This window comes from Ovis aries, chromosome 17, assembly GCF_016772045.2.
Source record: "Ovis aries strain OAR_USU_Benz2616 breed Rambouillet chromosome 17, ARS-UI_Ramb_v3.0, whole genome shotgun sequence".
NCBI classification, from domain to species: domain Eukaryota; kingdom Metazoa; phylum Chordata; class Mammalia; order Artiodactyla; family Bovidae; genus Ovis; species Ovis aries.
Genome location: NC_056070.1, coordinates 54,151,138 through 54,167,466, shown reverse-complemented (window position 1 = coordinate 54,167,466; position 16,329 = coordinate 54,151,138). Strand labels below are relative to the sequence as shown.

Genomic DNA, 16,329 nt, shown 5'->3' with positions numbered 1-16,329 from the left:
TCAAATCCATTAATCAGTGATTTAATGCAAAGCAATAAGGTCAGAGAACTTCCTTAGAAGGTTTAAAGAAACCCTCATTTCCTATGGCTACAGAGCAGAGGAAGCTGAAAACAAGGGACAGGACTTAATCCTGGCAAAACTTCATAGAAGGCTGACTATATCCCATGTCAAAGTCAGGGCTGTGATAGGGAAGAGAATGTGTGCTGAGTCTGAAAGGGGGATAACAGGATAGATTCACTTGAGAATCTTAAAACCCCAGATTATCTTGTATCCTCTGGGCAGTGATAAATGGCTTAGCTTGTTGGTCAGGGGCCTGGGGGAAACAAGAGAGCAAGACTGAATGGCTAGGGACAAGGAGGTCTGGGGAGAAGGCATGCGGACCAAGCTATAAGAACTAACACTAAGTGTGAAGATCTCTTCATCACATGTATATACCCACTAGAGAATGCCCACAACAGAAGAGGCACAACTTTAGGCTCTGTGAGTATAAATGTTCTAATTTCCAGGATGGGCATGCTTTTACCAGAAGGCACACTGACAGGCCCTCTAAACTTAATCCTCTGGCCACCATCCTGTCGCATGGGCTCCTCATGCCCAAAGACCAGCGGGCAAAAAAAGGAGTGATTTATTGGCAGGATACCTTAAGGCTATACTGATGTTGCTATTAATGGGGGACAGACAGGAATATATTTGGCATTCATGTGATCCATTATGGCATATCTTGGTACTCTCCTGCCCAGTTTTACCAGTAAATGGGTAGGTTTAGCAACCACAGCCTGAGAAGGGCATTGTTACTAGAATCTCATAGTTCTGAGGAATGAGGGACTGAGTCATCCCACCAAGTAAGTCATCTAGACCACTGGAGGTACTAGCTAAAGGTGTGGGGAATCTAGGATGGATGGTAGAGGAAGGAGATATTGAGTATTAGTTATGTCTTTGGGACCAAATGCAGCAAAGAGAGTTTTAACTTGTCCCACTAACTCTCCTAAATTGTCCTAGAAATTTTGACCAACTGTAATCCTACGGAAGAAATACCAGGATGGAGTGACTTTAACATGAGAAACAAGCAGATCTCAGGGCAAGGGACGGGTTATAGAGGATGTTGTTGGTGCGCCACTCAGACCTCATCTGCAAGCTGCTAGAGTGCTGCAAGAGTGCTGATTGCTAATGCCTCACAGCTGCCCCTTCTTCAGAACATGCCCTTGGCCCAATGGGAGCTGCCTCATCTAGGCCTCATCACCCTACCACCGCTGATGACTGACTGATATGGGAATATAAAAGGCCAGACCCCTCGCCTCAAGGTGGAATCAACTCCATGGAACAATCTGTGCCCCAAATGTTCCTCACAGGATCAAAATGAAGCTGTTTTCAGTCAAGAATACACCCTTCTTATGTATACCTATGGCTGATTCATGTTGATGTATGGCAGAAACCAACACAGTATTGTAAAACAATTATCCTCTAATTAAAAATAAAATTAAAAAATACACCCTTGTTTGGCTTTTTTCTACTGCTCCACTTGTCTCCCGCATTCCCTTTTTTCTGAAGGTACTCCCTCCCTCATAAAATCACTTGTACCAAGTATTCCCTTCTCAGGCTCTGCTTCTAAGAAGCTTAAGGAAAGATGTACAGCAAAAACTGATGGAACGAAAAAGAGAAAGATCATAGATATTGTAAAACATCTTTCTCAATAATTGATGGGAAAAGCAGATGAAAATGTCAATAGAAACACAGAAGATTTGAGTATCGTGGTTAACATACTGGACTGAATTGACATATATGGAACACCATCCTCAACATAATATATATTCTTCTCAACTGTGCATGGAACAATGATCAAGATAGACCACATGCCAGGCCATAATGCAACACTCAAAATTTTCAAAGAACTGAAATCACAGAGTATGTTCTTTGGTCATAGCAGAAATAAACTAGAAATCAATAACAGAAAGGTAACTAGAAAATCCCCAAATGTTTGGTTTTAAGCAGTAACCATAGGTCAAAGAAATCACAATGAAAATTAGAAAATATTTTGAAGTGAGCAATAATACAGTTGCTACGTATCAATTTTAAGTTACTGCTGTTAGAACCTATGTTTGATGTACTGTAAATGTTCAATCTTTAGTTCCCTAGAAGTAAACAATATTCAACAGCATGAGACAGAAAAGTTCATATTGCCAGCTAACCACAACTGGTTGAAATTTCATTAACCTCTAACAGATTATTGCTTGCTGGTAAGCCAACATCCAACCCACTTCAGTATTCTTGCCTGGAGGATTCCATGGACAGCAAGCCTGGTAGGCTACAGTCCATGGGGTTGCAAAGAGTCAGATATGACTGAAGCAACTTAGCATGCATGCATGCAAGCCAACATCATATGATGACATAATTTCCACATGGGTGAAAGAAAAAAAAAAAAAGCCAAATTAAGAAAGCTCAGAGAAACTGGTACCCACAACAAGAACAGCTTTGTTGCTAGAGAGATTTCTCTGGGTTGAACTTTTTTTGACAACCAAGGCACAAATATATAGGGAACCAAGCCTGCAGGCAAACTTCCATATAGAATCTTCCCTGAATATATCTTTCCACAGCTCCATGGAAGTGGCTGCTTAGATTTCTGCCTAGTAGGCCATGATAAATAAATAAATTACAGTCAATCTCCTGGTATGATTATTTTTGTTATATTAGTTAGCTATCCAAAAGAAAAAGCTACTTGGAATTCAACTTCTATTAATTATCCCAAAGTCCAGCACACATAAAAAAACACTCATTGTTACAGTAAAGTGCATGAATCAGCTTATAGGTCACCTTTATAGTTAACCAGAAAAAATGAATAATTTTATGGTTTTTCTAATAAAAACAATGACTTCAGTATGAAGCTACAACTTATAAACCTCTAGGCATTTGTACTTTTAGAACCTCAATTCTGTATTACCAGTTGATGTTGAATATTTTCATGACGTTGCTTAAGAAGTTCTTCTGTCCTCTGCAAGAGACCAAATTCAGCTTTAAATTCGGCTATTATTTGATGCTTCTTTTTGAAAACTGTACTTTTGCTTCGAAGTTTACTGACATATCGCTTGAACTGCAAAAGAACACAAGTGTAGTTTAATAAGTAGAAAAGTAGTTGCTAAATATTATATATAACCTCACTGTATTACAAGCATTTTCTTTTCTACTGTCCAACATGTGTGTCACAAATACAGAACAATAACTTAGTTTTATTAAAAACTTGGAAAAACTAACTGCTCAATTAAAATACTTTGTGTACATTTTGATTTTTTGGACCCATTAAATACTGTAAATCCTTATATAAAAGCGTTCATTGTGAGCTTTATAATAAAGATTTGGAAAACAACAACTTCAATCCTATACAAGTTAAAAAGGTTAAAAAGAAGAAGAAAAAAGTGGAAGACCAATTCTGGCTATGGTTTTATCTTTTTATTTCTTATGTACTGTACTATTTTGGTGACCCTGGATCTACTGGGATTATTATAACCAAGCAGAACGGTCAACATTTGCAGTTACCATTTATCATTTAAGAAAGGTACTGTGACCATATACCCTAAGAAGCATCTGAAACTCATCCCAAATGTTCAAAAGCTAAAAATACTCCAAATTAGTGGGAACTCATAGTTGCTTAATTCAGCTACTGATCTACTAATAATTGTAACTACTCTAATGGAAAGACCCCATTATTAAACAATACCAACTAGAGTTTGGAAAAGCACATGAAATGAATACTTAAAGGAATTTATTTATCAAGTACTGCTGCTGCTGCTGCAAAGTCACTTCAGTCGTGTCCGACTCTGTGCGACCCCATAGACGGCAGCCCACCAGGCTATCCCGTCCCTGGGATTCTCCAGGCAAGAACACTGGAGTGGGTTGCCATTTCCTTTTCCAGTGTATCAAAGTGAAAAGTGAAAGTGAAGTCACTCAGTCCTGTCCGACCCTCAGCGACCCCACGGACTGCAGCCTTCCACTTATTAACTATTACATAGGCACTGGGCAGACACTGAGAATACAACTCTAAACAAGATACACATCCTGCCCTTAACAAGCTTAAGAAATAGTGGGGAAAATAAACACTGAACTGATGTTCACAACCACAGCGAACATTATGAAACAGTGAAGGGGCCCTGAAAATAAATAACAGGAGTTTAACCTGGGTTGGGACCAAGGTAGAAAAAGCAGTGGGGAGGGGGTGTTGGAATTTTAGAGAGGTGAGTTATGACAAATTTCTCAAAAATAATTTAAGCAAGACTGAAGTAGCAGGAGTATGTTAGAAGAAGGAGAAAGAAGCAAGGAAGAGCATTCTAAGTAGTAGAAACAGCAGATGTAAAGGTCCTGAGGCACTGGCTCATTAAAAGTATTGCTCAACATAAGAGACAAATGTGAAAAATTTCTGGTATTTCTAAAACAGAACAGAATGCTTTTAAAAATCACTTTCTCTTATGCACCATTAGTACTAAGAATTTTCAGATTTTTTTTACTACATAAAATAATTTTTCTGCTCCAACCTTTTAACTACATTCTTTTAAAAATGTCCATACTGAGAATCTGGCCTATTATACTTAAATGCATCACTTCAAAACAAAAGTAAATCTCCATATTACCTATAATGTGAAAATTCTTTAATAATCTTAAACTTTGTAATGCCCAGTTCTTTATAAGGATAATTAGGGAGGTAATAAATAATTTTATAAGTAATAAAAGTAAATGAATGTATTACTGAAGCTTTAGAAAACAGAAAAAAAGGAAAATTCATTCAAAGCCACTATTTAATGCAAGCTCTATGACCATGTGGTATTTTACCTCCTAAAAATAGGCTAAATCTAAGGTCAGTAATTCTCTTGGGTTGGTTCAAAAAGTTAGTTTGGGTTTTTCTGTAGGATGTTACAGAAAAATCCAAACAAACTTTTTGAACCAACCCAATAAACTGTAAGGCAGCAAAACAGGAAGGAGAACGTTTCTAAAATATAGGGGTTTTTTTTTTTTCTTTAAAGACTTGATTGATTCCTGAATACACAAAGAAAGTCCTTAAAACCCATAAGATTAAAAATTCTTCACACAAAAATAACCCACTAATTCATTGTTTAGACATCTTTTTAAATGACTTAAACTTTGAAAGAAATGATGAACACATTGTGATTTAGAAGAAGGAAGTTCAAAATATTTCTCTGTCCATGACTGAGTTAGTTTTAATATTAAGGAATCTAGCCCACACACAGCAAAATTATCAATGGCTGGATTACAGAAACTGTTTAAAAAAATTTAAGTCAGACCAATATACCTAGAATCTAATAACTTGCAATTTTTCCTTTAAAAGAATAAATGTGTAAGCTTGACACAACCACAGATTCAGAATCCTGAGAGTAACTATATGTTCTATTAAAAGTGTCCTGGGCAAAGTGCCCAAAATGAAATCAATCCTGTTCATCTGCTATCCTCTGTATTATCTAGGCCAATCTTCCCTTTCTCTGTCTTGCTGTGCTCTGGAACTATTTTTAAAAGCTAAAAGCTATAAATGTTTTGTGAAAGAACAAACCTACTGATTACTCAATGTGCTCTATGCTGATTGGTTATTTGACATTCACTGGACAAACTACCTAGGGGAAAGGTAGTCAGGGTCAGATAAATAACAAGGATTTACTATAGCACAGGGATATATTGAATATATCTTGTAATAACCTATGATGGAAAAGAATCTGAAAATATGTATGTAACTGAATCATTCTGCTATACAACAAACTAACACTGAAACTAACAACTCTGCTTCAATTTAAGAAAAGAATAAAATGCTCAATTAATGGAGCCCTTACTTGATAATGTAAAAAATCAATACCAACTGGATTATACAGACTTAAATGTGAAAACTAGAACTAAAAATCTAGAATATAGGAAAATATCACTATGATTATTGAGATAGGAAAGGATTTCTGAAAATGGATGTTGATAAACTTGACTGCTAAAATTCAGAACTTCTGTTCATCAAAATATATATTAAGAGATTAAGAATATAAATCACAAGTTGGGAAGAATATATTTGTAACATGTTAATCCAATAAAGAATTTAATCCAAAAATACATAAATTAAACCCACAAATCAATGAGAGAAAGGCAAATAACCCAATAGAAAAATGGATAAAATACTTGAATAGTCACTTCATAGAAAAGAAAACCTAAAGTGGCCAATAAGCATATTAAAAGATGTCTGACCTCATTTATAATCAGTGATGCAAATTAAAACCATAGTAAGATACCATTATTATGCCCATCTGAGTAGTAGAAATAAAAAGCCCTTCCATACTAAGCGTTGTTGAAGATGTGGAGGAAGTAGAACACCTATACACCACTGAGAGTGAGGGATATAAATTTGGAATAATAATTTGGAAGTCAACTGGGCATAGCTACTAAGGTTGACCATGTACCTCCCATCTACCACCAAGACCCACAAACAGCAGGGTTTCTCACACTTATCTATGGTGATTAACCAGTTTTTCAAACTTTCTAATTGTTTGTGAACTGGATACTCTTATAAAATAATAACAATGTTTATACAGTATCAAATCTATCAGATCAGTTCAGTTCAGTCACTCAGTCATGTCCGACTCTTTACAACCCCATGAACTGCGGCATGCCAGGCCTCCCTGTCCATTACCAATTCCTGGAGTTTACCCAAACTCATGTCCATTGAGTCGGTGATACCATCCAACCATCTCATCTCTGTTGTCTCCTCCTCCTGCCTTCAATCTTTCCCAGCATCAGGGTCTTTTCAAATGTGTTAGCTCTTCACATCAGGTGGCCAAAGAATTGGTGTTTCAGCTTCAACATCTGTCCTTCCAATGAACACCCAGGACTGATCTCCTTTAGGATGGACTGGCTGGATCTCCTTGCTGTCCAAGGGACTCTCAAAAGTCTTCTCCAACACCACAGTTCAAAAGCATCAATTCTTCTGCACCCAGCTTTCTTTATAGTCCACCTCTCACATCCATACATGACTACTGGAAATTCCATAGCCTTGACTAGTCAGAACTTTGTTGACAAAGTAATGTCTCTGCTTTTTAACATGTGGTCTAGGTTGGTCATACCTTTCCTTCCAAGTAGTAAGCGTCTTTTAATTTCATGGCTACAGTCACCACCTGCAGTGATTTTGGAGCCCAAAAAAATAAAGTCTGACACTGTTACCACTGTTTCCCCATCTATTTGCCATGAAGTGATGGGACTGGATGCCATGATCTTCATTTTCTGAATGTTGAGCTTTAAGCCAACTTTTTCACTCTCCTCTTTCACTTTCATCAAGAGGCTCTTTAGTTCTTCTTCACTTTCTGCCATAAGTGTGGTGACATCTGCATATCTGAGGTTATTGATATTTCTCCCAGCAATCTTGATTCCAGCTTGTGCTTCATCCAGCCCAGTGGTTCTCATGATGTACTCTGCACAGAAGTTAAACAAGCAGGGTGACAATATACAGCCTTGACGGACTCCTTTTCCTATTTGGAACCAGTCTGTAGTTCCATGTCCAGTTCTAACTGTTGCTTCCTGACCTGTATATAGGTTTCTCAAGAGGCAGGTCAGGTGGTCTGGTATTCCCATCTCTTTCAGAATTTTCCACAGTTTATTGTGATCCACACAGTCATAGGCTTTGGCATAGTCAATAAAGTAGAAATAGACGTTTTTCTGGAACTCTCTTGCTTTTTCTATGATCCAGTAGATGTTGGCAATTTGATCTCTGGTTCCTCTGCCTTTTCTAAGACCAGCTTGAACATCAGGAAGTTCATGGTTCACATATTGCTGAAGCCTGGCTTGGAAAACCTTGAGCATTACTTTAGTAGAGTGTGAGATGAGTGCAATTGTGCTGTAGTTTGAGCATTCTTTGGCATTGCCTTTCTTTGGGATTGGAATGAAAACTGACCTTTTCCAGTCCTGTAGCCACTGCTGAGTTTTCCAAATTTGCTGATATATTGAGTGCAGCACTTTCACAGCATCATCTTTCAGGATTTGAAATAGCTCAACTGGAATTCCATCACCTCCACTAGCTTTGTTCATAGTGATGCTTCCTAAGGTCCATTTGACTTCACATTCTAGTATGTCTGGCTCTAGGTGAGTGATCACACCATCGTGATTATCTAGGTCGTGAAGCTCTTATTTGTACAGTTCTTCTGTGTATTCTTGCCACCTCTTCTTAATATCTTCTGCTTCTGTTAGGTCCGTACCATTTCTGTCCTTTATTGAGCCCATCTTTGCATGAAATGTTCCCTTGGTATCTCTAATTTTCTTGAAGAGATCTCTAGTCTTCCCCATCTATTGTTTTCCTCTATTTCTTTGCACTGATCACTGAGGAAGGCTTTCTTCTCTCTCCTTGCTATTCTTTGGAACTCTCCATTCAAATGGGTATATCTTTCCTTTTCTGCTTTGCTTTTCGCTTCTCTTCTTCTCACAGCTATTCGTAAGGCCTCCTCAGACAGCCATCTACTTTTTTGCATTTCTTTTTCTTAGGGATGGTCTTGATCTCCTGTACAATGTCAGGAACCTCTGTCCATAGTTCATCAGGCACTCTATCAGATCTAGTCCCTTAAATCTATTTCTCTCTTCCACTGTATAATCATAAGGGATTTGATTTAGGTCATACCTGAATGGTCTAGTGGTTTTCCCCACTTTCTTCAATCTAAGTCTGAATTTGGCAATAAGGAGTTCATGATCTGAGCCACAGTCAGCTCCCGGTCTTGTTTTTGTGACTGTATAGAGCTTCTCCATCTTTGGCTGCATGAAAAGTATATAATCAATCTGATTTTGGTGTTGACCATCTAGTGATATCCATGTGTAGAGTCTTCTCTTGTGTTGTTGGAAGAGGGTGTTTGCTATGACCAGTACATTCTCTTGGCAAAACTTTATTAGCCTTGCCCTGCTTCATTCCGTACTCCAAGGCCAAATTTGCCTGTTACTCCAGGTGTTTCTTGACTTCCTATTTAGATGTTCTTAAATGCTTCCTCCTAATTTACATGGTTGTGGATTAGTAACTAACAGTTTGTGTACTAGAACAGCTCTTCAGACCACACTTTAAGAAGCACTGCTCCAGAGCAGGTCTTCCTAAATGGGGTGTGCTCCAGGACACTCATGTGGCACAAACAGTACAGGTGTGCCCACATATTAATCCACTTAGACTCTGCAGCAGCTGGGCAAGATATTATAAAGAATTCCCAGGCCAGTAATCCTCAGCTATAAGCAGCCTTGTCCTTTTATCTCAGTATGCTAAACAGTAACTATTTACTTTAAGTGCCATGTTGTGAAAAAAGTTAGGAAACACTACCCTCCAAAAATCCTTGCTCATAGTCACAGGGAAACATACATAATAATATTGATAGAAACCTGCAATAGCAAAAAGTCAGAAAAAATGCCATAACTAATTGTTTTATATTCATACAATATAGTATACACAATCAAAATAAATAATTATAGGTTCAAGAAATAATGTAGAGCCAAAAAAGCAAGTTACAGAATAAACAGAGAATGCTCCCATTAGCAGTATTGCTTAGGAAACTAAATAATATACTGTTTAGGGATACAAATGGGTGGTCAAACAGTAAATAAAAATCACAGAAGGATAAAAACCTAACTCATGATGGAGTATCCTCTGAGAGGGGTGGAAACTGGATGGGATAAAGTGAAGTCACTCAGTCGTGTTCGACTCTTAGCAACCCCATGGACTGCAGCCCACCAAGATCCTCCGTCCATGGGGTTTTCCAGGCAAGAGTACTGGAGTGGGGTGCCACTGCCTTCTCTGAGACCTCCTACTACTCCTGTTTAATTCCAACCTCTACAAGGAATGCTGGGGTCACCTCCCTGTGCCGATGGTGCCTAGGAAGGGAAGCGTTTTGTCCACAGTCACATCACTCCTCACCCCCATCTCCTGACTGTGAGGCCAGAGTCCTGCTACGGGGACAGTCAGGAAAGCCCTGAGGCCCCTTTGACAGCTCCCACAATGGTTTCCCCCCCTTTCCTGTGAGAAACAGGTAGAAAAAAGATCTTTTCACTTGTTCTTATTCTTAAGTAGGTTTCACCAAGATCTGTGATCTTTCTCGGAAGACAATCTAGGTGTTGCAGCGAGGAAAGAGAGCATGTGATGTTTGCAAAGTGTCTGTGAGAAGTTCCTCTCTATCTAGAGGTTATGCTTGCTTGCTTTTCTTTTCTGGGTGTTTTTATTAAGGAACGGCAAAACATTTAAATGTCCCTTTGCTTAGATTGTCCCCAGCTGTCAGTACTGTCTACAGTGTCTGCTTGGAGGAAAGTAGTAAACAGGGTCAGAAGCTCACCCAGCTCTGGAATGATGGCCCCAGCCAAGCCTGGCCACAGGGGTGGGAACCCTAGATGGCTGCCTCCACCCAGAGAACGGGAACCCTGAACTCCTCTGAGCAGTGAAGATACCTGCTTCAGGCTGTAGGCAGGGATAATGTAGAGGCACAAAAGGAATTTCAAAAGTGTTGTTTTTTTAAGCTGAGTAATAAAAGTATGTGCTTAGTCACTCAGGCGTGTCCAACTATTTGCAACCCCATGGACTGTAGCCTGCCAGGCTCCTCTGTCCCTGTCCTTTTCATACTGTTTGTGGGGTTCTCAAGGCAAGAATACTGAAGTGGTTTGCCACTTCTCCAGTGGATCACATTTTGTCAGAACTCTCTACCATGACCCATCCATCTTGGGTGTCCCTACATGGCTTGTCTTATAGTTTCATTGAGAGAGACAAAGCTGTGATCCATGTGATCAGTTTGGTTAGTTTTCTGTGATTGTGGTTTTTATTCTGTCTGTCCTCTGATGGATAAGGATAAGAGGCTGGTGGAAGCTTCCTGATGGGAAGGACTCACTGTGGGGGAATCTGGGCCTTGCTCTGATGGGTGGGGCCATGCTCAGTAAATCTTTAATCCAATTTTCTGTGGATGGGTAGGACTCTTTTCCCTCCTGTAGTTTGGCCTAAGGCCAAACTATGGTAGGGGTAATGGCAGTAACGGTAGTCCTCCTTCAACAGGACTTATGCCAGCATGCCCCAAGGTTCCCAGGACTGTTGTATTCAGTGCCACTGGCCCCATAGCAGGCCACTGTCCACCCATGCCTCTGCTGGAGACTGCTGGACACTCACAGGCTCAGTCTCTTGTGGGGTCACTGCTCCTTTCTCCTGAGTCCTGGTGTGCACAAAGTTTTGTTGGTGATGGACAGGGAAGCCTGGAGTGCTGCAGTCCATGGGGTTGCAAAGAGTCAGATATGACTGAACCACTGAACTGAACTGAGGCTCCTCTGTCCATGGGGATTTTCCAGGCAAGAATACTGGAGTGGGTTGCCATGCCCTCTTCCAGGGGCTCTTCCCAACCCAGGGACAGAACCCAGGTCTCCCACATGGCAGGCAGATTCTTCACTGTCTGAGCCATAAGGAATGCCTTTCATATACAACACACACACACAAACTTTCACTACTCTTATTTAACATAATTTTTAAAAATTAAACATTTTGAAAGTAAATAAACATTAAACAATCAATCAAGAAGGTCCCAAATCTAACCAATGAATTCCAGAAGACAATAGAAACAAAAAAGGTAGAAATAATACAAGAAAATTTTCCAAAACCAAAGAACAAAAGGTTCTAAATTAGAAGAGCCAACAGAATGCACAGTTCAATGAAAGAAAGAGCTATACTTAAGTATACAATCTTAAAAATTTAGAAAACTAGAGATAAAGAGAGGATTCTAAAAGTTTCAAGAAGAGGTAAATGACAATAATAACAATGAAAGATCACATCAAAGGACTGGGAATCAGAACAGCCTCAGATACCAACAATGAATACTAGCAAGTGTGCACATACTCAGTTGCTTCAGTCACGTCCTACACTTTGGGACCCTTTGAACTGTAGCCGGCCAGTCTCTTCTGTCCATGGGATTCTGCAGGCAAGAATACTGGAGTGGGTTTCCATGCCCTCCTCCAGGGCATCTTCCCCACCCAGGGATCGAACCTCAGTCTCCTAATCTCTTGCATTGGCAAGCAAATTCTTTATCACTGAGCCACCAGGAAGCCCAATGAATACCAGAAGACAATAGAATAATGCCTTCAAATTTCTCAGGGAAAAAGATTTTCAACCAGAATTCATTATTTAGTCAAATTATTGATCATGTATGAGGACGGAAAAAAGACAGTTTGAAACAAGCAAGATTCACAAAAACGTATTATCCATGTTCCTATTTTCAGGAACATTCTCTATTATAACAAGGAAATAAACCAAGGAAGAGAAGACTTGAGGTTTGGAAACAGGAGATCCAAAACAAAAGAGTGGTAAGAGAAATTTTCAGGATAACAACTGTGAAGCCTGAGATTACCATTGTATAGCAAGCCTAGAAATTAATTTTCCTACACTGGAACAGAAGAATGAGAGGGGCTCCAGAAAGAATTAGTCCCAAGGTTTAAGAAATATAATTACTAGATTACTGTGGATGACCATAATGCCATATTAAGAGAAATTGTACAGATCTACCAGAAGGTTTAGAGTTAGGTGAGTGATAGGTACTTAAAAAACTAACCAAACAAAAACAAAAAAATGAGGTCAGTATAAGAAGAGAAAAAAACAGAAGTGTACAAGAAAGGATATGTAATCATAATATGCTGTGTGGCTTAGCTATAAATAACATGTTTATATAATCATCATAATATATATAGTAAATAGTGACATAACCAGAAATTATAATTATATTGGGAGACTATAAAGAACATAAGGATGGATATGGAGGGTATACAGGGAATGGAGAAAGTAGAGCTAAATCCTCATTTCCTATGGTTCAGTTCAGTTGCTCAGTCCTGTCCACCTCTTTGTGACCCCATGGATTGCAGCATGACAGACTTCCCTATCTATCACCAACTCCTGGAGCTTGCTCAAACTCATGTCCATTGAGTTGGTGATGCCATCCAACCATCTCATCCTCTGTTGTCCCCTTCTCCTCCTGCCTTCCAACCTTCCCAGAATCAGGGTCTTTTCCAGTGAGTCAGTTCTTCTCATCAGGTGGCCAAAGTATTGGAGTTTCAGCTTCAGCATCAGCCCTTTCAATGAATATTCAGGACTGATTTCCTTTAGAATTGACTGGTTGGATCTCTTTGCATTCCAAGGGACTCTCAAGAGTTTTCTCCAACACAACAGTTCAAAAGCATCAATTCTTTGGCTTTCAGCTTTCTTTTATAGTCCAGCTCTCACATCCATACAAGACTACTGGAAAAACCATAGCTTTGACTAGACGGACCTTTGTCGGCAAAGTAATGTCTCTGCTGTCTAGGTTGGTCACAGCCTGTCCAAAATTTTTTTAAATATCAAGAAATATACAAAGAAATATCTTTGTTGTTTAGAAATACAAAGGTAAATATTAGAAGAAACAAGTAAAAGCATTAAAAGTGGTTGCCTCTAGGAAGCATGACTTGGGAGCATGGAAGGGCATCATTATTTTCATTACGAGCTTTGTTTACTGTTGCACTTTTATGTGGCTGCACTGGGCCTTTACTGTAGCGCGCAGGCTCTCTCTGGCTGTGGTGAGTGGGGGCTACTCTCTAGCTGCAGTGTGTGGGCTTACTGTTGCAGAGCACTGGCTCTACAGTGCGCGGGCTCAGTAGTCATGGTGCATGGGCTTAGCTGCCCTGCAGCATGTGGGATCTTAGTTCCCAGACCAGGGATTGAACATGTGTCCCTTGCACTGGCAGGCAGATTCTTAGCCACTGGACCACCAGGGAAGTCCCCTGTTTTAGTTTTTAAACTACATATTTGTGTTACTCTAAAAAATTATAATGAAAAGAACACTCCACCTCAAAAAAGCCCATCACCAACAAAAACCTTACAGCTGATAGACTTTAATTTGAACAGACTTTGAGTATTAAAAATTAAATTTACTCATAATTCTGTTATAATGACTTATCTGGGCAAAAATTTATAAACTTATAAATTAATCACTAAAAGTCCTAGGAGAAGTACAACAGGGTCACAGAAGTAGTTCAGAGAATTGTCGAGATCATGGGCTTTGCAATCAGAGAAACAATTTCAAATCTTTGCTCCACCACTTAAAGTGACCTTGCTGCTACTGCTACTGCTAAGTCACTTCAGTCATGTCCGACTCTGTGCGATTCCACAGACGGCAGCCTACTAGGCTCCCCGGTCCCTGGGATTCTCCAGGCAAGAACACTGGAGTGAGTTGCCATTTCCTTCTCCAATGCATGAAAGTGAAAAGGGAAAGTGGAGTCGCTCAGTTGTGTCGACTCCTCACGACCCCATGGACTGCAGCCCACCAGGCTCCTCTGCCCATGGGATTTTCCAGGCAAGAGTACTGGAGTGGGGTGCCATTGCCTTCGGGGAGGTATTTAAATAAGATCCATAAAATGGACTAATGTTCTATAAAATTGAATGATGGATAATGATTAATAATGTCTATCATTTTGTTTGAACTGCTACTGAGGCTGTAATTCCAATACTTTGGCCACCTGATGTGAAGAGCCCAACTCACTGGAACAAACTCTGATGCTGGGAAACATTGAAGGCAAAAGGAGAAAGGGGCAGCAGAGGATAACATGGTTAGATAGCATCACCGACTCAATGGACATGAATCTGAGCAAACTCTGGGAGATAGTGGACAGAGGAGCCTGGTATGCTGCAGCCCATGGGGTCACAAAGAATTGGACTTAGTGACTGAACAATAACAACAAAGATTACATGGAAGATGAGATAACTTACTGTTCCTTTTAAACACTAAGAAACAAAGAAATGTCAAATAATTAGAACGAACAGAAGAGTAAAGATCTAGGTGTGATATAGTGCTCTTCAGAAGTAAAACAGAACAATCACTACTGCAAGAAACTACAAATCTACATACTCTGAGTACAACTAAAATTTTTGTATGTATGTTTATAAACTGAGATTGGAAAAGAATGAAGAAATAAAGATAAATGTTGTGTGTTGGGTATGTAGGGTCATACGTGAATTCTTTGAGATTTATTTCTTAGATATTTAAAAATTAAAAATATTTTGAAGGAACTTTGGCACGAGATAAACAATAAATCCTTGGAACATTAAGGAAAAAGCTTTCAGCAGTGCACTACATAGAGCAGGCCAATCAAGTCAATTTGTCATGAAAGTAAACTATAAAGATTGCCACTGTGCAGGAAGGCCCATTATAGCAGCTATTACTAATCATTTGGTCCAATACAAAACTGTAATCTAAATTTGTCATCTATGAAAGAGCAGCCATCATTTCAGATGCTGAGATTAGTAAGATTAATGTTTTAATAGTGCTAGATTCTGGCTTCAGGACCAATTTTACAGACTCAATTCCTTTGTGATAAAAATGGAATTTGACAGATCTTCTTTCTCCTTTTGCCCATTTAATATGTTTTGGAACCTTTAATAGTAATGGTCAAAATCTGAGCAAGCTTTTTAAAAGGACAAGGCAGCTTATTTCCCTATGTATATAATCATTTACAAATATTTTTCAAGCTTATCTGGAACTCAAAAGTATTACTGGATCCAGATATCATTCTGGATATTTACGTGGAAACAAGAATCTCTGCTTATGTTGCAAATTTCCAACTCAATATCGGGCATGAAGCTATTTTCACAGTACTTAAGCTGTGAAGACGTTATAAGACAACCGTATAATAAGCACTTTATATGGTCAAGAATTACAAAGAGCTATTTTTTAAAACTATTTCTCCTTTTACAGAGGAGAAAACCTATAGAGAAATTAAAACAACTCACTGAAGTTCAGAAAGTTAGAAAAAAAACTGGATTAGAATGAATACTTGTGTCCTCAAATCCTGTTAGTGCACTATCCATGCTATTTTCCACTTCTTAATTAAATCACATCTTTGTCAGTTATTTTATCAAATGATGTTTAACCATAGAAAACTATAGAAATAGGCCCAAGAAAGTTATATGTGAGATGGATAACACCAACTGTTCAAGAGTAGAATGAATATGCCCAAATGGCCATAATTTTTTTGGCCACTTCTATTCTGTCTGAATTCAGAATTGCAGAAAACCTGAAAAGGCCATCTTTTCAAGTCATGCTTCATGTCATAAATCATTTGGATTCTCTGAAGTCTGGTATCAGAGTGGTTATTTGTTTTAAGTCAAGAAAAAAAATGTTTTTAAGCAACTTTTGTTTTCTGCTAAAATGTTAGTCTTCTGAAATCACTCATCATAACTAGCACAATATATAAATATAGACATACAAACACTATTCTAACCTTTTCCAACCTGTTAGTTTAATGTTTTCAACTTTAAATTAGAAAATCTCACTAAGCCAAGCATAAACAACATAATTA

The 16,329-nt window shown here is 38.8% G+C and overlaps 1 protein-coding gene across 2 annotated transcripts in view; it reads right to left on the bottom strand.

The window, feature by feature from the left end:
• IFT81 (intraflagellar transport 81) overlaps positions 1 to 16,329 on the bottom strand; it is a 99,474-nt gene that overhangs the window by 33,162 nt on the left and 49,983 nt on the right. For both annotated transcript variants that reach the window (XM_027956496.2, XM_027956497.2), the window contains one exon: positions 2,936 to 3,085. In XM_027956496.2, coding sequence (XP_027812297.1) covers positions 2,936 to 3,085 — 150 coding nt within the window. The remainder of the gene's footprint in view (positions 1 to 2,935; positions 3,086 to 16,329) is intronic.